This window comes from Cucurbita pepo, chromosome 3, assembly GCF_057944985.1.
Source record: "Cucurbita pepo subsp. pepo isolate OVF chromosome 3, ASM5794498v1, whole genome shotgun sequence".
Taxonomy (NCBI): domain Eukaryota; kingdom Viridiplantae; phylum Streptophyta; class Magnoliopsida; order Cucurbitales; family Cucurbitaceae; genus Cucurbita; species Cucurbita pepo.
Genome location: NC_141800.1, coordinates 13,764 through 37,088, shown reverse-complemented (window position 1 = coordinate 37,088; position 23,325 = coordinate 13,764). Strand labels below are relative to the sequence as shown.

Here is a 23,325-nt window from a genome sequence, read left to right as displayed (position 1 = left end):
TAATGACTACCCTAACCTCTTCATTTTTCCACTCTTCTAATTCCCTTTTTAACTTTCCTTCTTTCCCTCCATTCTTCTCACTCTTTAATTACTCTATTATCTACTTATCTCCATTTTTTTAATCGCTCTTAATTCAAATACATAATTTATTAGATTGTTCTTCCGCGAGATTGATAGAAATACATTGATATATAACAATTTTGTTTTTAGTTTTTTGGTTTCAAAAATTAAAGTTATTGATTTATTTATTCATACCATAAATTTCAATAAATGTCCACTGTATTGAAAACATATATTCTAGAGCACCGTCTATACAAACACGATGTATAAGTTCGATTGACATGACAATCTTTTTTTTCACTCAATACATTTGTATTTATAAAAGGAAAATTGTGTGTATTTATATGATGTACAGTGAAAGAGAGAAGCAAGCGGAAAGGCATTAAAAAAGAGGAGCATAGACAAAGATGCGGTTGATTTTTCTTATGGGGGGTATGGGGTAGAGAGGCGTAGAGGTACAGGAAAATCTCTCATGGAGTGGAAGATCCAAACATCTGGTCTAGTAGGACGAGGAGGGCCATGGCTACTGTGGTATCTATCTGAGGCTGGACGACGAGCCGGAATACGTCCATCCCGAAGCTCATCCCTCCCGTTGCCTCCTTCCGTTTTATCTCCGCCACTATTCTCCGCTTCTCATCGTACACCGCACAGCATCTTTTCCCGTAACACCCCTCGATCTCATACGTACACATACCCATACCTGACCACGATCCTTCAACAATACGAGCCAAGCACTTGGATTTAAGCAGATTCATTTGCTTCCTCGCCGAGAACCGGGGATTCACGCCACTTTCTCCCTCGTAAACCACCCAGCTATCGGCTAGGCTCAATCTCTATATGTATGCATGTATTTTATATTATTAAACCAAAGTTGTTTGTGATTATATAAAACTCAACTAAAATAGAAGAGAGCGTGCAAACAGTACCTTGCGACGGATGGTGAAAAGAGGGTTGCCGGCGGCGTCCATGAGAAGGATCTGGGCCTTATTGCCGGCGAGGTAGTTGTCGACCCTGTAAGCCAAGTTACCGTTGGCGTCAAACACGGTAAATCCTTCGCAGTTTAACAACATAGATTTCTTCCACACGGTGAGGACAGTCTGGGTGGCGTCGGTTGAGGAGGAGGAAGCCCCGTTTGGGAATACCTTTGTCATTACTTACAATAATATTATTTACCTTCTCTCCTTCTCCTCGTGTGTGTGGTCAGGTTTATGTATTTATATTTTGGTAGTAGAGCAGACGAAGAACGTGCGGCTGCCCTTGCCCGCCTGCCTACCCGGGGTGAACGCGAAGCTCCTCATCCCCATCCCCATCCTCATCCCCATCCCCATCATGGTGTGATGTCTCTTTGTTTGATTATGGACTTTGGACTTTGGACGGGGGGTGAGAACAAACAATTGTGACGGAGGGGAGAGAGAGAGAGTTCCACGCGCCCCTGTTGTAGAGTTCAATTTAATTTTATATTTATAATATGGCGATGCCCACCACAGTAGTTTAATATCCCAGCCTATGCCCTGTCTTTCCAAATATTCCACGGAGTGCTGTTAAATTATTCTCACCACCATAGTATCCCAATAAATTATACAATTTTTAGTGGCTCAGAAGCAACGCCCATCCCGTCACCCATCGTTGTCTAACATATTTATTTCCTATTACTATTTTATATTTTTACAATTTTGGTCTTGTATTGGTGCGGCTGCCGCATTCAACTTAAATTATTGCCCCTCTACGGCTTGGGCGGTTGAGTTGAACCATGACCAATTTAGCCTTTGACTTTCTCCGCCCCTCCATCCATCTATCACTAGTCATAAGTGAATAGTACGTAATGGTGTATGCAAATTACATTTACACGACGACTCCGCCAGGGGCCGTGGCCATGTGAACAAAAATTGTGCATCCACATAAACCGATTCCATTCCATTCCAATCCATTCTCATTTCACTGTGGAAACTAGAACTTATACAACAGTTGATACACGGAAAAGAAACTGTTTGAAGGTCTTGCTCCCAGATACTTGTATGAAGCTCAGGAATTCCATGTGCGCTTATAATCTTAAAATAATCTTTTTTATTTGATGAGATTTATATAAAAAGTGACAATATATCATTTTTCATTACAACTGTCGATGTATAGGCTAGCTTATGACATACATCGACTAATTTTACAAGCTAACTACTCAACTCTCTGCAACATTCAACGTGAAGAAACTTGTGCAATGCTCACCCATTGTGCTTGAAATCAATAACCTCAAATACACCCGTATAAATAATGCTTCGTTTCCCTCTCCAATCGACGTGAGATCTCACAATCCACCGTCCTTGGAGGCCCAACGTCCTCGCTGGCACACTGCCCGGTGTCCGACTCTGATACCATTTGTAATGTCCGTTACGTATTGCCGTCAGCCTCCCAGTTTTAAAACGCATCTGCTAGGGAAAAGATTTCCACACCCTTATAAGAAATGTTTCGTTCCCCCTCTCTAACCGATGTGCGATCTCACAATCCACCCCCTTGGGGGCTCAACGTCCTCTCTCACCCACCTCCCGGTGTCCCTTCTTCATTTAAGCCACGAGCCTTCATTCAAATCCCATAGCTTAGTTACCTGCTTGAAACGAGTGGGCTAGACATAAGCACACTTTGATCCCGCCCAAGCGGAGTTGGGAACTGTCCAATCATTTTAATGCCCCAACTTAGGTCATAAGCTTGCAGTGGGCTTGAGAGGTTACAATTAGACCCAGACACTGGGGATGTGCATTGTGAGATCCCACATCGGTTGAAGAAGATAACAAAATATTTCTAAAAAGGGCATTTGGTCTAGTGGTTTGATTCTCGCTTTGGGTGCGAGAAGTCCTGAATTTGATTCTCAAAATGCCCCTTCTAGAACTTCCTCTTATGCAAAGTCCTACCTCCATTGCTTCAATAACTTTGAATAATGTTGAGACAACGTCTTGTGCATACATCTTCATAGCTACTGCCTTGAAGTTTTGTAATCTGAGTTTGTCTATCAGTGATAAAATCTTCTCTTCTAAGTCCGGTTAAAATCCAAATCTTCTCTTGTAAGTCTGGTCAAAGCCGTAGAAGACAATAGCTATGGGCTTGGGAAGTTACAAATGGTATTAAAGCTAGACACCGGGAGATGTGCATTGTGAGATCCCACATCCCTTGAAGAAGAAAATAAAACATTTCTAACAAAGGCATTTGGTCTAGTGGTATGATTCTCACTTTGGATGTGAGGTCCTGAGTTTGATTTTCGGAATGTTACTTCTAGAACTTCCTCTTATACAAAGACCTACCTTATTTATTTCATTAATGCTTCTACGACTTTGAATAATGTTGAGCCAACTTCCTTGAAGTTTTGTGATATGAGTTTGTCTATTGGTGATAAAATCTTCTTTTACGAGTCTTTGGATAATGTTGTTCCTCTTACAGAAAGACCTACCTTATTTATTTCCTTAATGCTTTTACGGCTTTGAATAATGTTGAGCCAACGTCCTTGAAGTTTTGTGATATGAGTTTGTCTATTAGTGATAAAATCTTCTTTTGTAAGTCTTGTCAAAATGTTGTTCCTCTTAAACAAAGACCTAACTTATTTATTTCCTAAATGCTTCTACGGCTTTGAATAATGTTGAGCCAATGTCCTTCAAGTTTTGTTATCTGAGTTTGTCTATTAGTGATAAAATCTTATTTTGTGAGTCTTGTCAAAGCCGTGGAAGGCAGCAGGACATGGGACGTTACAAATGGTACCAGAGCCAGACACCGGACAATGTTGTATTGTGAGATTTCACATCGGTTGAAGAACATAACAAAGCATTTCTAACAAGGGCATTTGGTCTAGTGGTATGATTCTCGCTTTGGGTGCGAGAGGTCCCGAGTTTGATTCTCGGAATGCCCCTTCTAGAACTTCCTCATATACAAAGACCTACCTTATTCATTTCCTTAATGCTTCTATGGCTTTGAATAAAGTTGAGCCAACGTCCTTGAAGTTTAGTGATATGAGTTTGTCTATTAGTGATAAAATCTTCTTTTGTGAGTCTTGTCAAAGCCGTAGAAGACATTAGGGCTTGGGAGGTTACAAATGGTATCAGAGCCAGACACTGAGCAATGTGCATTGTGAGATCTGACATCGGTTGAAGAAGATAACAAAGCATTTCTAGTAAGGGCATTTGGTCTAGTGGTATGATTCTCGCTTTGGGTGCGAGAGGTCCCTTGTTTGATTCTCGGAATGCCCCTTCTAGAACTTCCTCTTATACAAAGACCTAGCTTATTTATTTCCTTAATGCTTCTACGACTTCGAACAATGTTGAGCCAACGTCTTGGGCATACATCTGATAGTCATAGCTACTGCCTTGAAGTTTTGTAATCTGAGTTTGTCTATTTGTGATAAAATCTTCTTTTATGAGTCTTGTAAAAGCTGTATAAGGCAGTAGCTATGGGCTTGGGAGGGATCCACATCGGTTGAAGAAGAGAACAAAGCATTTCTAACAAGGGCATTTGGTCTAGTGGTATGATTCTCACTTGGGTGCGAGAGGTCCGAGTTTGATTCTCAGAACGCCCCGTGATAAAATCTTCTTTTGTGAGTCTTGTCAAAGCCGTAGAAGGCAGTAGGGATTGGGATGTTACAAATAGTATCAGAGCCAGACACGCATTGTGAGATCTCACATCGGTTGAAGAAGATAACAAAGCATTTCAAACAAGGGCATTTGGTCTAGTGGTATGATTTTTTCTTTGGGTACGAGAGGTCCTGAGTTCGATTCTTGGAATGCCCCTTCTAGAACTTCTTCTTATACAAAGACCTACCTTATTTATTTCCTTAATGCTTTTACGGCTTTGAATAATGTTGAGCCAACGTTGTGATCTCGGTCTGTCTAATTAGTCTTGTCAAAGCCGTAGAAGGTAATAGCTATGGGTAGAGCCAAACACCGGACGATTTACATTGTGAGATCTCAAACTAGTGGATTGCTTCTACAGCTTGCCTAAAGTTTTGTAATCTGAGTTTGTCTATTAGTGATTAGTGATAAAATCTTCTTTTGTGAGTCTTGTTAAAGCAGTAGAAGGTAGTATCTATGGGCTTGGGAGGTTACAAATGGTATCAGAGCCATACACCGGGTGATGTGCATTGTGAGATCCCACATCGGTTGAAGAGGAGAACAAAGCATTTATAACAAGAGCATTTGGTCTAGTGGTATGATTCTCGCTTTGGGTGCGAGAGGTCCTGAATTTAATTCTCGGAATACCCCTTTTAGAACTTCCTTTTATACAAAGACCTACCTTATCCGGATGAGTACCGGTTTCACTCCATTGCTTCTATAGCTTTGGATAATGTTGTTCCTCTTATACAAAGACCTAGGTTATTTATTTCCTTAATGCTTCTACGGCTTTGAATAATGTTGAGCCAACGTCCTAGGCATACATCTGAGATAGAGTCATAGCTACTGCCTTGAAGTTTTGTAAACTGAGTTTGTCTATCAGCGATAAAATCTTCTTTCGGGTGTCTTTGTCAACAAAGAAAGTCACATGCACTTCCCTTTGATTCTTCATTATCTCTTACTACCAAGCCATTTGAACTTGAACATTGATCTGTGGGGACCTTTTCCCACAGCCTCCACTTGGGATTATTGATATTATATTAGCTTTGTTGATAACATCACTCGTTGACTCACATATCCTTTTAAATCCAATGGTGAATCACTCTCTGCCTTCATTCAACTTGACAGCAAAAGATTAAAACCTTACAAAGTGATTGGAAGGGGAACTACGCTTGTTTACCTCATGCATAAAAAACCATGGAATAGCTTTTGGACACCCTTGCCCACACACAAGCCAACAAAATGGCATTGTTGAATGCAAACACCGCCATATAGTCAAGACGGGCCTTTCTTCCTTGCTCAAGGCTCCATGCCCCTCTTTTGGTCAGATACTTCCATCTCCTATGTTTGCCTCATAAAGTGGCTTGCAACCCTAGTTTAAATAATATTTCTCCATGGAAAAAGTTTCATAATAGATCCCCTGACTACATCTTCCTTCACTCCTATGGATGTGCTTGCTTACATGCCTTCATCCCTACCAATCTCATAAGTTGCAGTTTCACAACACCAAAAGTGTCTTCCTAGGTTGTAATGAAGCTGACAAGGGTTACAAGTGTTTACGTTCAACAACTATTTATTTCTTGTCATGTCATATTCAACTAGTGTTTTCTTTAAAGATGGTTTTCTAGTCTCCTCTATTTCCAAGAGTCAATCCATTGATACTGTTGTTAACCTGCTGAATTTTCCCTCCCATTAGCCCCAAACCTGCTATCACTGGCAAACAATTGTCTCATATGGATGGCGAACCTATGGATAATCCAACTCTCTACCGCAATGTTACTGGAGCTCTCCAAAACTTAATGCATACAGGCTCAGACATCTCTTACAGGCCCAACATCCTCCCATTGACAGGCTATTAAAGGGTGCTCCAGAAGGGTACACTTGAATTACGGCCTTTTCTCTCTAAATATAACAATTTATCTTTGGTTGCATATTGTGATGCAAACTACTAACGCAAGTCCACAGCTGCACATTGTATTTTCCTTGGCCACTCATTTGTGTCGTGATGTTCTAAAAAGAAACATGTGGTTGCCCGTCCTAGACCTGAGTCTGAATATTGTGCTCTTGCTCATAATGCAGCTGACTTAAGCTTAGATTCAATCCCTCCATGGTGAATTATAGTTGTTGCCTTCTTCTCCTCCCATTATATGGTGCGATATTGTGAGTGAATTATCTCTTGCAGCCAGTCTCGTTTTTCATGCTGCAACAAGCATGTTGAGCTTGATGTCCATTTCGTGCAAGATAAGGTCATTGCAAAGACTCTCGATGTTGGGTATGTTCCCTCCTCAAATCAACTTGTTGATGGGTTAACAAAGCCTTAGTCTGAAGTTCATTTTTGTGGGTTGTGTTCCAAACTCGATGTGACTGCATTACCCTCTCATTCGTAGGAGAATGTTAGAGAAAAAGATTGATCTGACGTCATTTCTCTCTATTCTCATTTACTAGCAAATGGTGTTGCTTGATTTGTTATACTTCTTATTGCTTCTGGTTCCTTGTACCACATGGCTCTCTCTCATGGGGTGGCAAATATTCTCCCCATCCTCTTGTGTATTATTTATACTCAGCCATAAGGCATGAAATAATTCATTCGAGCTTCCTACTCTATTCCACTAGATAGAAATCCTGAAAATTCACCAACTTCAATGGCCATATTTCCCATCATTCAGGCCAAGGAATGCAGCCCAAACATCAACCAAATACTAAATCTCATTCCTATGACAATCATTACGCCAACGAAACACCTCTGAAAGAATTCTGAACAGCGACGGGCCGGGTGGAAATAAATATTCGCTCACGGGCAGAGCAAAGAAGGAAGGACAAACACCCCCCCTACCGATGAAAAGCCTAAAAAGGGGCGTATTAATTCAAATAGAATCAAAATCGAAAACAATAAATTATTGCAGAACCATTCAATGCAAAAAGGCAGAAGAGACGCTCAGGAATTAGCAGAAGAAAAAAATATATTAGAGGGGGCTACCTAGGTAACAAGTGAGAGGGTATGGAATTACCTGGTAAGCCAGTAGAAACGAGGGGGTTTAAGGGGCATAGACGATGGACCCGAGCGGGAGTACGAATTTGTAATCCACAGAAGGTAGCACTGAACTCATTGTCGTAAGGCTCCATCGGCTGCTTGTCGTTGCTGCTGTAATCGCAACTGCTATGTGGTACGGGTGTCCCAGTCCGTGGTATATGGAAAACGGGATAAGGAATAGGTTGTCTATGACCTTAAGAGTAATGAAATGTAATACAAATTGGTATTCTATTAATACAATAATATTGTACTTATCTCGAACCAGTGTTGAAATATTATGGCTTAACCAACTGTGAATGTACTGTTTGTTATTTAGACGTCTAGTGTTTAATTCCAAAGACCAAACCATGACTATGCCACTGCGGAAGGCAAAGAGTTTAAAGCAGCGGAGGGACGGTTGGTGTTTAACATCGTTACCGGGAAAGGAAAAGGATAAAAGCCAATATCTCTGAAGAATGAAAGCCTGGAGCAACAATCGCATCTCTCCCCCGAGCTCTGCCACTGATGCTGTCATTTTCACTTCTACAACTACACAACCATTGCAACAGTGATCTGTCAATTTAATGGTTTTTGGTCCACTTAGTCAGCACACCAGCCAAGCCTACCGCCGTCAGAACTGCTGCATCACAGTTCCAATCACAACTTCAGCCACAGCAAACTAAGTGGAGACGAGATGGGAAACTGCGGTACTAGAGAAGAGCCTGCAGTTGTTTCCAATGCTCAAGGTACATTCAGAAAACCCGGATCTAGGGTTTTTATCTGTACGCGCCCTTTCTGTTTATTTTTGCCTAATGCCCAACTTAGAAACTAACTGAATCAAACTAAAGCGATGATGGGCTTGTTGTCTCTTAAATGGGGACGCTTCTGCTGCAATTATGAACTCAATTATAGTAGCTTTCGTTCTTACACAGTTCAACAGCTGCATACTTCATCGTCTTCCTTGGTTGTGAAAAGCGCCAGCAACAATGCTCCAGATAAAAGACATATTCATAACCGGTCCATATCAGATCTAAGCGATCCCTCGACCCCTCGCAACCTCGAGGACTTTAGAAACAATTCGGTGCTTTACACACATGTTATTGCCTTCACATTATACGAGCTGGAAACGATCACCAAGAGTTTCCGCTCCGATTACATTCTCGGAGAGGGCGGTTTTGGAACTGTTTATAAAGGCTACATTGATGAGAACGTCAGGGTTGGCCTCAAATCTCTTCCCGTCGCTGTCAAGGTTCTCAACAAGGAAGGCCTGCAGGGCCACCGAGAATGGCTTGTATGTCTCTTCTCCCACGCCACTATACAAGTCATGTTTCCAAGTCCCTTCTCTCTCTCTCTTTGGTATCTCATTCCCCTTGTTGCTTTTTTGCAGACAGAAGTCAACTTTCTTGGTCAGCTGAGACATCCAAACCTTGTCAAGTTGATTGGTTACTGCTGCGAGGATGATCACAGATTACTTGTCTACGAGTTCATGTTTAGAGGAAGCCTTGAAAACCACCTCTTTCGAAGTACATACTTATCTTGAGCTTTAGCTTCTTTTCTTCGCTTATCAATTATGTTTTTACTTTCAGCCTCTATTTATCAATTGCTCTTGCATTTCTCTTAGCATCGGCTGGCACCAACTATAATTATTTCTGTGGGCTACTTGACGGTAGATGAATTAGGTAATATGGTTGATTAGAGATTTATTGACTGAAGCATGAAGCACGCTTCATCTTAAATTGAATGTGTGGTCTCTACCCCCACTTCAACCTACAATGCTTTCAATCAATTATTTATATAATTTGTTCATGCATGCACATTGCTTAATCCACATAATCGGAAGATGCAATGCGGTACTTATTTAATCTATTGTTGTTTTTTTTTTCAATTTTCCGACTTATTTTCCAGTTTCCTTGAATGCATTATTGTTTATTCTTAGCATGGAGGATCTGTGGCAGAGGCCACTCCCAGCAGAATTCATTTGTTTTATTTTCTGGTCATCTGGCATATCTTTTGATGAAGCAATCATGTGCTTTTCGATAGACCTGACTATATAAGCATCACTATTAGCTATTCATTTGTTTCATTTTGACCTAGTTTTTTTAATAACACGCTCTAATTTTGTGCACTCGCTAGACGACAAAATTTTGATGTAGGATTAGGTGAAAAAGTGTTTCTTGGAAGAAAATTAAAGTAATTGATGGGCATGGATGAAAATTTAATTCTCATGGTCAAAACGGCCGTATCTCAATTCACTTTTGAGCTTTGTATATGGGCCCTTTTTTTTCCTTTTAGGAGAAAGTGAACTTTCATAGAGAAAAATGAAAGAATACAAGTGGGCCTTCAAAGTGATAACCCAACAAAAGGAGCCAAACCAAAACATGAACTACCTATATGACAAATCTCCAATTCAAAAGATCAAGTCAGGGGTTAATTATTGAAATTCTTTAGCAATAGATGTACAAAGAGAAACATTAAACCTAAGAAGAGATTAAACCTCTCAAGTCAAATACACCATAAAACAACCCAAATACCAGCACACCAAAGGATACAACCCTTATTGACGAAGGATGGGTGTGCAACAAAACTTCCTCTATCAAAAAACAACAATCCTCGTTATGAGCCAACCAGATACCGAATGAATAGAAAAAAGAGTCTCAAATTGAGTGAACAAACTCACAATTGCAAAGGATATGAACCAAATCTTCATTAAGGAAATACATCATTACATCCTCAACAAAAAGAAAGAATGCCTTTGGATATAGTCCAAGCTCCTAAGTGCTTCCTCTCCCATGCAAGACATGCCAATCAATGAATTTGATCTTCTTGGCAATGTTAACCTTCCATAATGAGAAGAAAGGGTATTGAGGAGTGTTGGGATCACTGAAAAAAAAAAAAAGGAAAAAAAGAGAGAAAAAAAGAACTTCATGAAAACTCTTGCAGGGACAACATGATAGGAAATATGACCTTGAAGAATAGATGAGGGCATCCGATTAATCAAAAAAAAAAAAAAAAAAGTTGTGAAAATTGCATCAACCTAAAAATGCTTTGGAGCATGCATTTGAAAGGATAATGATCTTGTAGGTTCAAGAATTGTGAGATGGAGTATCAACAGAAGATGATTAATGAATAATCCAATGCTTCTTATCAAAAAAATAAATAAAATAATCCAATGCTTATAGAGGTACAACATGAGTGTTTTGTTAAAAGTATTCACCAACATTGTCACGTTGTAAAATTTTAAGGGATACACCAAACTGAATTCAAATTTCAGCATGAAAATTACAAAAATGAGAAAGGACCTCAGAATGATTTTTTTACAAAATATGACCAGGTCATGTGAAAGTGGTCATCAACCAAGGGCATGAAATAGAAAATCCAGTTTTGGACATAATTGGACAAGGTCCTCAACTATCCAAATGAACTAACTTGAAAGGAGAACGTACTCAAAATTCAATAAGACAATATGAAACTGAAGACAAAGCTTTCTTAATGTGGAGAGAGATGGATGACCGAGGTGACAATAGACATGAAGAGGAGAAACAACTCTCGAACAAGCAACAACTTCCGGTACTTGATGATCAAAAGTTTAAAGTCCTCCAAATACATGTCGGATCCCAATAATCTTCTTTGTCTCAAGATCTTAAAACAAACAATAGCCAAGATAGAATGAGACATAACAATGAAGGTCACAAGTGAGATTACTAACAAAGATCAAGTTACAAGAAAATTGAGGTAAATGAAGAGCATATAACAAAGAAAGAGATGGAATGAGGTTTACGGTGCCAGATCCAAAAACAGAGGATTTGGATCCATATGTAAATGTAACATTTGTAAGGGATGTAGATGACAAAATGGTTGAAAATAAATTGGGATTGTGTATCATAAGATCGGTAACACCTTAGTCTATCACCCATTGGTAGATGAGGAAAAACAATAACAATTCATGTTATATGAACCAGCAATTGTTGTAATAAGAGTAAGTGTGAATGATGAAGAGGATGCTTTACATGATTTTTGGTACTGTTGAAATTTACCAACATCGATTATTGAATTAACAAATGGCTTCTTAGATGAACCATAAATGGATGAGTCCTTGATTGAACCACACTAGATATCATTGCTACCTTGTGTTCAACCATAGATCAAAGAAAAATATAGGAACACAAAATCTAATCGAAGTCAATAATTCTGACGAACATAATTCTTGAAAATCTGATATGAATGGAGTTTCCAATAAAAGAACTCTACTTCTTTTACAAAACAACTTCAAACCCGATCTGACTATGACCAGAATACCACACAAAGAAGTCAAAAGTTGCAAGAACCAAGGAACCACGCTACGCTAATTGAAGAGACAAAAACAGAGCTGAATTGCAAAGAATCTCCAAAAATAGAACTGAACGGCAAAAAGCAGAATTAAACCAAGACAAAAAAAAACTTGTCCAAGTTTCCTCACAACCAAGAGCCTTGAAGTCCTGAAGCGACAAATACCAGAGCAATGACCATAATTTGAGATGTTATATTTAGAAGAATAACTTTCAACCGTATAGCCTCTTTTTTAAGGTGACAGCTCAAAACTATTTAGCAAGTGGAGAGAGAAGTTTTTAAGATCATTGATTCCTAGGAGCCCCCTTCCATATCAATGGTTATTGAACCTTTGCTTGGTTAAGCAAGTCATGCTACCCTTTTCTAGCTTCTTACCAAGAAAGTTTGGAAGAACTTTTCATTTGAGTTGGCAACCTTAGTTTGCAGAGAAAAACAAACACAAATAAATAGGAATATTAGGAAGAATGGCTCAGGGGATGGAAAAAAGTAGCATATTCTCTACAATATATCTTTGACGGGACCTTGCATCATATGGAGTTACTGGAAAATAACTTTATCGTATCAATTAAATGTTATCCAAAAAAAGAGGTAGGAGAAGAAAAAAGAGTGGCTTGGAATAGATGATTATGCCTTTTGAGAAGGAGAGATGTTCTACCACTTCTTGTGTTTGTAACGAATTCTGTCAATAATGGGGCTGAAAAGTATAAGGTTACCTTTAAGGGCAGACCCCAAGTAAGAGACAGGCCATCGGCCTAATTTGTCTCTAAAGTTAATAGCCATATTGTGAGATTCCACATCGGTTGGGGAGGAGACGAAACATTTTTTATAATGGTATGGGAGAAACATTCTTTATAAGGGTATGGGAGAAACATTCTTTATAAGGGTATGGAAACCTCTCCCTAGTAGTAGACGTGTTTTAAAAAAAGCCTTTAGGGGAAGCTTAAAAGGGAAAGCCCAAAGAGGACAATGTCTGCTACCTAGTGGTGGGCTTGGGCTATTACAAATGATATCAGAGCTAGACACCAGGCGATGTATCAGCGAGGAGGTTGAGCCCCGAAGGGGGTGGACACGAGGTGGGCTTAGGCTATTACAAATGGTATCAAAGCTAGACACCGGGTGATGTGCCAGTGAGGAGGCTAAGTCCCGAAGGGGGATGAACACGGCGGTGTGTCAACAATAACGCTGGGCCCCGTAGGGGGGTGAGGAGGCTAAGTCCCGAAGGGGGATGAACACGGCGGTGTGTCAACAACAACGCTGGGCCCCGTAGGGGGGTGAATTGTGAGATCCCACATCGGTTTGGGAGGAGAATGAAGCATTGTTTACAAGGGTGTGGAAACCTCGCCCTAGCCGACGGATTTGAAAAACCTTGAGGGGAAACTCGAAAGGGAAAACACAAAGAGACAATATCTACTAGCGGTGGGCTTGGGATGTTACACATATGATGATAACATAATTTTATTTTGCCTGCTTGGGCTTGGGCTGTTACAGAAAAAGAAAGTGCCCTCAATGAATGCTCTTGAATCTTTTATTTTGCCCACTTATGATGATAGCATAATTTGGACTAGAGAGAAGGTATCAATCCTAGTTCTCCATTGGTACACCAAAGCCTTGAGCAAGTAAGTGGCGTCAAAAATTTCCAAATCAGTCCGTGAATGGCCTTTCGAGATCAAGTTTGATAACGGTACCTTTCACTTTTTTTCTTCTCTGCTCATCAAATGAGCTTATTAGCAGTAAGTAACGCAATTATTAATCATCTGCATGCTAGAAATTATGGCAGATGGAAATTGATTTCTGGTTGGAGAACCTTTTTGGCCATTCGAAGAGAATCTTTCCAATAATTTTGACTCAAAGGTTTAAACTTATAAATTGTTGTGGCATCCAATTTCTTTGGTATGAGAGAAGCACAAGTCTCATTGAGACTAGCCATGCGGACACTGTTCTTAAAACCAGAGTCATGGAACACTATCAAGGCATTAGGATTAAGGGTGATCCAAGACATTTTGAAGAATTTCATAGTGATTATCATTTGGTTGGTGCTTTGTTGAAAGGGCAAGCCCAAGGAGTTACTTGCGTTAAGTATTTTTGGTAAAGAAAAATAGCCTTGGCGTTTGACTATGGGCAGCTGAAATGTGATTCAAATGTCTTCTTGCGAGAATATGTCAACCCTCTATTTCAATCTAAAGAGACTGAAAAAGGGCCATAAATTCATTTTCAATGGTTTTATCATAGAGTAGGAATGTAGGATCCTTCCATGTCTAAAGAGAATTTTCAGAAATAGACCCTTCGTGTTGTTACAGGCAGCACATTGATGGAATTGGTTCTTTTATATATGTGGAGGATTTTGAGATCCAAAAGCAACCAAAAAAGAAAAGAAAAAAAAAAAAAAAATCAATAAAAAGAGGAAAATCATTTGCTGTTGTCCGTTTTGATTAATTCTTATTGTGCATTTGCAAGGAAAATTTTTTAAGACGAAAGTTGAAGATTTCGTTTCAGTTCGGGGAGAATTGATTTCTAGTATCTGTATGAATGGGTCCTTGTGGTCCTACTTGGTTCTTGATTCGTTTTTTTTTTTTTTTTATATATTTTTGAAAAAAAAAAAGTACAAGAAAAACAATGAAGATATGCTTGTGATTCATGATTTCAAAAAGGATTATAAAAAACACCTAAAATGGCCTATTTTCAAAAATATCAAGCTGCTGTTTTTTTCTTTTTTTTTTTTTTTTTTTTTTTTTAATTTTGTTTTAAAAAATTATGAAAACAAGAAATACACTATTCAGGAAAACATGTTTCTGTGAATCAACAAATTAAATATTACGATCTACTATTTTTCTTCCAAATGCAGAAGTCCACCTCTGTCTACAAAGTGGAAATCTCATCATTTTCTTTATGAAGGATTTTTAATTCTAGAAACTACAATTAACAAATATCAACAAATTAAGCTAAAGTGACTATACATCCGTCATATAAACATTAATTCAAAAAAATTGTCATATATTGTCATATATTCCTTTTCGACAAAGAACTTCTGTTCCTTTCTCTTGCCGAAAAAGATTTTCTTTTTCTCTTACAGATTTTAGAGGTTTAATTTTTTAAAGAATGGTTTGTTCCTTAAATTATTTTAACAGATGCTAGAAAGAATTGCCATGAGAATCAAATACAAAAGTACAATTAGATTAAATTAATATTATTTTCTTTTTATCATTTTCAAATTTACAACTCTTCCAGTTTATAGTTTTTATATCGGAACCAAACATGTTTTCAAATATAGTGAAAATAAGAAATTTGTTTTTGTTTCTATAACAGCCCACCGCTAGTAGATATTGTCCTCTTTGGACCTTCCCTTTTGGGCTTCCCCCAAGGTTTTTAAAACGCGTCTACTAGGGAGAGGTTTCCACACCCTTATAAAGGGTGTTTCGTTCTCCTTCCCAACCAATGTGGGATCTTACAATCCACCTTCCTTCAGGGCCCAACGTCCTTGCTGGCACTCGTTCCTTTTTCCAATCGATGTGGGACCCCCACCAAATCCACCCCCCTTCGGGGCCTAGCGTCCTTATTGGCTCACCGCCTCGTGTCTACCCCCCGTCGGGGAACAACCTCCTCGCTGGCACATCGCCCGGTGTCTGACTCTGATACCATTTGTAACAGCCCAAGCCCACCGCTAGTAGATATTGTCCTATTTGGGTTTTCCCTTTCGGGCTTTCTCTCAAGGTTTTTAAAACGCATCTGCGAGAGAGAGGTTTCCACACCCACAAGGTTCTCCTCCCCAACCAATGTGGGATCTTATAGTTTCTTACCAAATTCTTTGTTTCTGAAAATAAATATTTGAATCATGGACTGAACGAGGCCTAAACATTAAATATTATCTGATGGTTCTTTCAATTTTTCTAGTACTTGACTGGCTCCACTTTGATATATTGTTCTACTAAATTTTACATGATCTTTCCTGTGGAAACTCAGAGACAACTGTTCCATTGCCATGGGCAAGAAGAATGATGATAGCTCTTGGAGCGGCCAAGGGACTTGCATTCCTTCATAATGCTGAAAGGCCTGTCATCTATCGGGATTTTAAAACCTCTAATATACTGTTGGATTCTGTATGTGAAGTTTATTTTGCACCAACACTGTCATTATTCTTTTCTCAAGCTTGTTGGTAAGATGATATTTCTTCTCATTTGCCTCCACTTGGCTCATTATTCTGTAGGACTATGCAGCCAAGCTTTCTGATTTTGGGCTTGCAAAAGCTGGACCACAAGGTGATGAGACACATGTTTCTACTCGAGTAATGGGTACTTATGGTTATGCTGCCCCTGAATATGTCATGACTGGTATGATCTTCTTTATGATTGGAGCTTGCACAAAACTTCTCATTTGCTTGGTCTTCTTCTTTTTTTTCCCCAGTTATACAAATGTATATGGGCAATTTTTGTATTTTATGGCCTGGGGGCCGCCTATATTTCAAGGTGAAGCCATTTTCAATATAGGATCATCTATGAAAGGGAGAGTCTACATTAGCAGGAACATAGTGCATAAGAGGTTAAGGCTCCAAGAACTAACTATACCCGGTTTTTTCTCCTTGCTAAAAATATTAAGAGGGAAAATATTTTCCCATATTCCATAATAAAAGAGAAGGATTTCTCAAGTAAAAGAAAAAAGGACCCGTCATAGACAAGGAAATACAATAAATACAAAGAGATTCCTATTCCAAAAAGAGAATTACCATCACCCCCTCAAGCTGGTTTAAAGATATCTTTCATTGCCAACTTGTTAATTAGTTAGTCGAATTGTAGCTTTGGAAGTCCCTTAGCACATCATCTACTTTTGCTCTGTAATTGGAAGAAAAGGAATACATATTGCTTCAGCATCAATTTTCTCCTTTATTAAATATTTATTGACTTCATTATGTTTTGTTAAATGTTTATTGACCTGATTAGCAACAATAAATACCCATTTGCAACCTACTATTTTTTATTCTTAGGTAATTCCACGACGTCCCATGTGAAATCTTGTTTAAGAGCATTCATCTCTTCCATAACAGTTTATTCTCAATTTATATTGTTTAGGGCCTCTTGTATATTCCTTGGAACAAATAGGTTGGTTAACCTAGAGGTGAAGGCTTTATGACCATCAGATAGTCTATGATAGAACAAATACTTTGCATTAGGATATTTGGTGCACTTACAAGTACATTTCCTATGAGTTATTGGAATGCCAATAACAGAAATATCAGAAGGAATATCATGAATAGTAGAAGATGCAGCAATAAAGGATTTATTACCTGAGTCTTCAACATCATTCATTAAATCATTAGATTGGTTTTGTGTCAAGTTTACTATATGGTTTCGTTCTTTTGGTTGAATTCCCTTTTAGTATAAACTTAAAGTTCATGGTGTAGATTAATTAGATCGTTGTGTAGTATTTCTCCCTCTGTAGAAGAATTTTCGATACTTGACATTGAAGCCTGTCCCTAGAATAAATGATGGTGGAAGAGGACTAAAACTTGTATTCTCAAAATGAGTTATGTTAGGAATAGGAGAAGTATCCCAAAACATATCTTTGAAGTTGGATGTCTCCCCTCGAAGAGATTTGAGCTAAAAAGGGTTGATTTTCAAAAACAATAAAACATCCGTACTTCCAAAATATTATTTTCCATAGGATAAAACATTTATAACCCTTTTTTGTGGGAACATACTCTGAAAGATGCATTTAACAGTCCCAGGCTAAAGTTTAGAACGATGAAGACTAGGAATATGAACATATGCAGTAAACCCAAGACTTTAATTGTTAAATATGAGAACAAGCAAACATTTTGAAAAAAAGGTTTTAAAGTAATCCAAATAAAGCCTAAATTTTCCTAGATATCCAATATATAAGGTAAGCAACTGTTAGAGTTGCATCTCCCCATAGGTAATTAGGTATGTGCATAGAAAGCATAAGAGCACGAGCGACTTCAAGTAAATATCTATTTAGTCGTTCAACAATGCCATTTTGTTAGGGGGAGTATCTTGACGAGTAAATTGATGAAAAGTTTCTTTTTCTTTTAACAAAACATTTCAATATTCATTGAAATGTTATGTCTGATTATCCGAATGATGAGTACTTTCAAAATGAGTGTTTAGGGTGGTGTATAATTTTGATGGTTCGATCAACAAATACAAAGCAAGGTTTGTAGTAAGAGAATATGCACAACAACCAAGAGTTGATTATGGAGATACATTTGCTCCAGTTACATGACATGCTACTATACGATTAATTATTGCTTTACCTGCACATCTGTTGTGGAAAATATTCCAACTAGATGCCAAATCAACTTTTTTGGATGGAGATCTTGAGGAGATTTATGTGGGGCAATTTGAAGGTTTTGTTGATAAAGGCAAAAAGATTAAGTGTAAAGCGTATCGTCTGAAAAAAGCTCTCTCGTGCTTGATATAATAAAATTGATTCATACTTGCTTCTTCAAGGTTTCAGGAAGAGTACGAGTGAAACTACTCTTTATGTTAGGGCTACTGACAACTTTAATCAGCTCATTCTTTCTCTTTTTGTTGATGAGATACTTGTAACTAGAAATAATTGTCAAATGCTACAAGATTTTAAAGTTGAAATGGAAAGGATGTTTGAAATGTCAACTCTTGGTTACATGTTTGTTGGCATGGAAATTCATCCCCACAAGGGTATTTGTATCGCCGAAAGTAAGTATGCTCAAGAAAATTTGAAGAAATTCAAGATAAAGTTGTTGCTCTTTTTTCTCTCCTCCTTGTTTGTCGCTTCTAGCCCTTCTGAAACTGTCAATCTTGGTCTCCTCTCACCACCATTCTGAGCCTTTGGTCAACGATTTAGTCTCCTGGCTTTTTTTTTTCGTCCAAAGGCTTTTTGTCCACCATCTTCAACCATCTCGTTGATCTCTGATTTGCCTTCTCAACTTTTCGCCATTTCTTTTTTGCTCCAAGGTCATTCGCTGTTTTTTGATCAGAGGCTTCTGCACTAACCTTTCTACTCGGAGTTTTCACTCGTTATTCTTAGATAAATCTTTTGAGAACTTTCAGTTGTATTCACTAATTATGAAGGTAGGAAGTTGTTGTGTAGGTAATCTTTCTTCTACATATGCTTCAAAGATGACATGTTTTATATATGAGGATTTGAAATTTAAGCAAGTGATTCCTTTATCAATTTTTCATGTGCATTGGTTCAAAAGTTCATTGGTTGAGCTCCCTACAAAATCGGATGTGTTCGTATTATTTTAAACAAGATAGAGATGTTAACCAGACCACTAAATGGTCAAAGAACAATAGATTCCAAAGGTGGTTTGTTGATTGTGTTGTCTGTCCTTCTTCTGGCAGTGGGAAACTTTTTCTTGTTTATTCTTATCTCGATAAAAGGAGACTGGTTAATTTTCAGAGAAATATTGCAGGATATCCTTCTGAAATATGAGAAAAAGTTGCAAGTTTCATCTGCTTTTCCTTTAAATACATTGGTAAGAGCTTCATCGATTTCAATAGTGGTCGATGCTCAGTTACCTTCATTGAGCTACGAAGAGGTAGTGAAATTGAAGAGAGACAATATTCAAAAGAGCAAGCAAACTTCATTCAGAATTGAATTCTCTCGATACTTCTTTTTGGGTGAAAAAAGAAAAAGAAGTATTGCCTATGAATTTTAGTGACCTGTTGGTGGTTTCCAGAGTATTGTTCATGATTCTTGGAAGAAAAATCGTAAAGCCTTAGAACTTCATTTCCAATCCCAATTCTCCATTGTCCCTTTCGTGGCTGATAAAGCATTATTAAAAGTTGGTGAGCGACATGGAAATATATTGGTCTGTAGTCTTCTGTAGTAAGTTCTTGTATTGGTTCTTATTTTCAGTTGTGATGGGTGATGTTCAAGTTTTCTTTGGAGTAGAGCTTTGGTTTGTTGTGTCCTCTTTGTTTCTTGGTCGTTCTCTTTTGATTGAATTTGCTTTAAGTTCTTGTTTGATTTTCTATTTCTATTTTCTTTCACTTCCTTTAGGAGTGCATATAGTTGGAACACTGTCCTTTCATTATAGTAATGAGAAATTGTTTCATGTTAAAAAAAAAAAGAAGTCTTTTCTGGCTTCCTAATGAGATTAGTTGGATTAATGTTGAATCCATTGTTCGTTCGAGTGATTTATATGATAAACCGTGGTGTATTTGTGGAAATTTTAATATCACTTGTTGGATCTAGTGTGACAATAAAAGATGAGTATGCGAAAGTTTGATAAACTTATTGAAGCTCTTAGTCTTTATGGATCTACCTCTGTCCAAGATTTATTTCCATGGTCAAGTTTGGGGAATGAATCTTCACATTCATTAATAATGAGACCCTAATTGAGTCATTTTATTGAGGATTTGAATTGCTCGGAAGTTCTTCAAATAAAGCTTTCCTCTCAGTGCATTTCCCCTTTGTGGGTTTTCTTCGGCTCATTTAAGGAAAATGTTCTTCAACTGCTCATTGCCCTTCCGTTGGCTCCAAAGTCTAATATTTTATGGTACCACGTGATTAAAGCCATTCTATCCGAGCCATGGTTTGTAAGAATTCAATGGATTTTCCATAATTAGCGTCTTTCATGGCTTGATCCACTCAACATAGGACATCTTAAGGCAGTACAGGGTGTTCTCTTTCCAAATCTTTGCTGACTTCTTTCTTCTGGATTTATGTCTTAACTGGAGTGCTCTTACTTCTTCATTGTATTTTCTTTTATTGCAGTTCCTTTTCCTTTTCTATTTTATTTAATTTTAGAACTCCTATCTGGAGTTTGTTTCTTTGAGCGTTGGTCTCTCTCTTTTCATTTTATCAATGAAAAAGTGTCTCTTGTTTAAAAGGAAACATTTAAAGTTGTTTCTAGTCCGTTAATGATAAACTTGAAAGTCTCCAAGAATGATGGTGAGAAACTTTCTAATCCTACAAGTTACGAAAGTTTAGTAGGAAGTCTCTTGTACTTGGCAACGTCTTGGCCGGACTTCATATTTGCTGCAAGTTTTTTTTCTAAAGAATACAAATTCACGTAGTGAAGTTCATTGGCATTGCTAAATGAGTCTTTAGATACTTTAAAGGTACTTCTGATTTTGGAATTTGGTTCGAGTTTACAGGTGATTTGAACTTGATTGGATATTCTGATAGTGATTGGGCTGGTTATATCAATGATTATTATACTTCGTGGAATTCAAGAAAATAGTGATTGGGCTGGTTGTATCAATGATTATTCATGCTTTTTTCCTCTTTGTGCTGGGATTTTCTCGTGGAATTCAAGAAAACAAGAAGTCGTGGCTTAATGTTGAATATATTTCTGGCGCATTAGTTGCTAATCAAACAATTGGCTTTAAAAGAAACTACTTGGTAGTTTGAGACCTGAAAAACCTACAAAATTGTTTTGTGATAATAAGTCTGTTATTGCTATTTCATTTCTTGAGGGAAGCAGAGAAAGAAGCGAAACCAACATTTTTTTTTTGTAGTTCTAAACATTACCACGCAAGCAATGTGTTTCTATGCCGAAAGTTGGGCGTATCAAAGAAAAACTTCAACAAGGAGTGTTGAGTTATAAGGTTCTTTTTTTTTTTTTTTTTGTTACATTTAATTTTTTAGTTTAAGGTTCAAGTTTATTATTATTATTATTATTTTCTCGTAAAGTTAGATCTAACCTTTCAATTTTTTGCCCTCTAAGTTTCTACTTTTAATGTTGTATTTTTAAAAAAATTTGTTAGTTAATTAGGTTCATCCTTCTGCATAAAGGTGAACTTCTATGTGAAGTTTGCATCACCATTTTTGTTCTACTTAGAAGTTCATTCATCTATTGGTTTAATAAAGATTGAGATTTTGATTTTTTGCTTCCAGGATATTTTATTCATCGATTTCATTTTCTCAACGATACACATATTTATATAAATAAATAAATGGGTACTTCAGGCTTTAGCTTACAAACTTTACCATTTTGTTATTTCCAATTTATCTTGTGATAAAAAAAAAAAAAAAAAAGAGAGACCTTGTATATATCCTTCCATAATCCGCTCCCATATTTCCATGTCAACCCGTTTATATCTGTCCCCGACAGATGAAATTAACAAACCTCTACTGTCCTGCTTACTACTGATTTTGATTCTTGGATCATCGCCTAGAGCTGCTTGAGCACTGAAATTACCATCTCTATTTATGCCGGAAAAAGTCGCACTAATTTCCGTAAACCTTAATGCACACTTGGTTGCAGTCTTGCAAATTCAACGTATTCATGATCTACACAAAAAGCCTCCACAGTTGTCCCAAGAGCAACAAGAAATTATTTTTCACATATAATTTTACAGTAATTGGTGTTTCTTTTCAGTGCTGAGAATTGGTAAGGTTTTTCTCTGATATAGTGAAGTGCCTTGTGGATTTCATTGTCACCAAGCTTCTATTTTGAAATATAGGGCACTTGACAGCAAGGAGTGATGTATACAGTTTCGGTGTTGTTCTTCTGGAGCTTTTGACAGGAAGAAAGTCTGTTGACAAGACAAAACCAAGCAAGGAGCAGAATTTAGTAGATTGGGCCCGACCTAAACTAAATGACAAGAGGAAGTTGCTACAGATAATTGACCCCAGATTGGAAAATCAATACTCGATAAGGGCAGCACAGAAGGCTTGCAGCCTAGCATACTATTGCCTGAGCCAGAACCCCAAAGCAAGACCATTAATGAGCGATGTAGTTGAAACTCTGGAACCTTTGCAGAGTGGTAACGGTGCAACTGAATACTCCTTAACGGGAACTAGTCCATTTGTGAGGGGGGGCGTCCGTGATTGCAGGATGCGGCAAAGGTTTGCCGATAATGTTGGTCCGGGGGTTAGTTGCCGGTCTGCCAACCCCAACTGTTCCCCGAGCGGCCATGCAGCATGTAGGGTTAGATGAGAATGCATCTTGGGCTTGATCTTTGCCCTTAATGAAATGAGAATGTCCACTGTAAGACGTCGTACGTTGGTGTCTTGTACATGATCGCAGTTGTAATATTTGGCCATGTGTTGTGCAGAACATTTGGAAGTGTAATTATTGTATGGACACATCGCTCTAACTTGCATCCGAAGATGCTGCCTCTCGGATGATTGATCGGCTGCATGTGTTTTTTAAAGGCCTTATGTAGGGCGTTCTTTTGTAGTTAATCTGCGTATTTCCGTGAGCCTAGGCTTCAGCAGGATCTGCTGTTTTTCTTGCCTCTACCATTCATGTATATGCGATTTTGGGATTTTGTAATTAACCTCCGACTTTATGAACGATCTTGACTTTTCTCGTCTGCCGAACATCCAGGTCAGAAACTTATTTTTATTTTATTCACTAGGTCAGAAACTTCAACAAATAACGTAAATGTAATGGGCATCTTT

At 38.1% G+C, this 23,325-nt stretch overlaps 2 protein-coding genes and 1 non-coding gene across 4 annotated transcripts; 2 read left to right on the top strand and 1 right to left on the bottom strand.

The window, feature by feature from the left end:
• Positions 1–261: 261 nt before the first annotated feature.
• On the bottom strand, positions 262–7,834 carry LOC111790406 (LURP-one-like protein (DUF567)). Of its 2 annotated transcripts, none has more exons than XM_023671290.2 (3): positions 7,649–7,834; positions 987–1,071; positions 262–893 (listed from the first exon to the last, which is right to left on the bottom strand). In XM_023671290.2, exons 1-3 carry the CDS (start codon positions 7,684–7,686, stop codon positions 531–533), a joined length of 486 nt encoding a protein of 161 aa, XP_023527058.1. In that variant the 5' UTR covers positions 7,687–7,834; the 3' UTR covers positions 262–530. The 2 variants fall into 2 exon arrangements, with proteins under 2 accessions (XP_023527058.1, XP_023527057.1); XM_023671289.2 differs by having other exon boundaries at positions 987–7,484; positions 7,649–7,826.
• On the top strand, positions 3,875–3,946 carry TRNAP-UGG (transfer RNA proline (anticodon UGG)). Its single transcript has one exon. It is a non-coding gene; the product is annotated as a tRNA-Pro (tRNA).
• Positions 7,835–8,003: 169 nt separating the features above from the next.
• On the top strand, positions 8,004–23,238 carry LOC111790402 (putative serine/threonine-protein kinase PBL8). Its single transcript, XM_023671284.2, has 6 exons — positions 8,004–8,396; positions 8,583–8,941; positions 9,038–9,173; positions 15,934–16,070; positions 16,178–16,301; positions 22,383–23,238. The coding sequence occupies exons 1-6, from the start codon at positions 8,345–8,347 to the stop codon at positions 22,856–22,858; spliced, it is 1,284 nt and encodes a 427-aa protein (XP_023527052.1). The 5' UTR covers positions 8,004–8,344; the 3' UTR covers positions 22,859–23,238.
• Positions 23,239–23,325: the final 87 nt, after the last annotated feature.

Excerpts from the sequence above, each read along its gene's own strand:
- LOC111790406 (XM_023671289.2), bottom strand. The coding sequence starts at position 1,211 with ATGACAAAGGTATTCCCAAACGGGGCTTCCTCCTCCTCAACCGACGCC. Across the intron at positions 894-986 it reads TTTTCACCATCCGTCGCAAG|AGATTGAGCCTAGCCGATAG; the intron begins GTACTGTTTGCA and ends GCATACATATAG.
- LOC111790402 (XM_023671284.2), top strand. The coding sequence starts at position 8,345 with ATGGGAAACTGCGGTACTAGAGAAGAGCCTGCAGTTGTTTCCAATGCT. Across the intron at positions 8,397-8,582 it reads AGTTGTTTCCAATGCTCAAG|TTCAACAGCTGCATACTTCA; the intron begins GTACATTCAGAA and ends GTTCTTACACAG. Across the intron at positions 9,174-15,933 it reads TGAAAACCACCTCTTTCGAA|AGACAACTGTTCCATTGCCA; the intron begins GTACATACTTAT and ends GTGGAAACTCAG.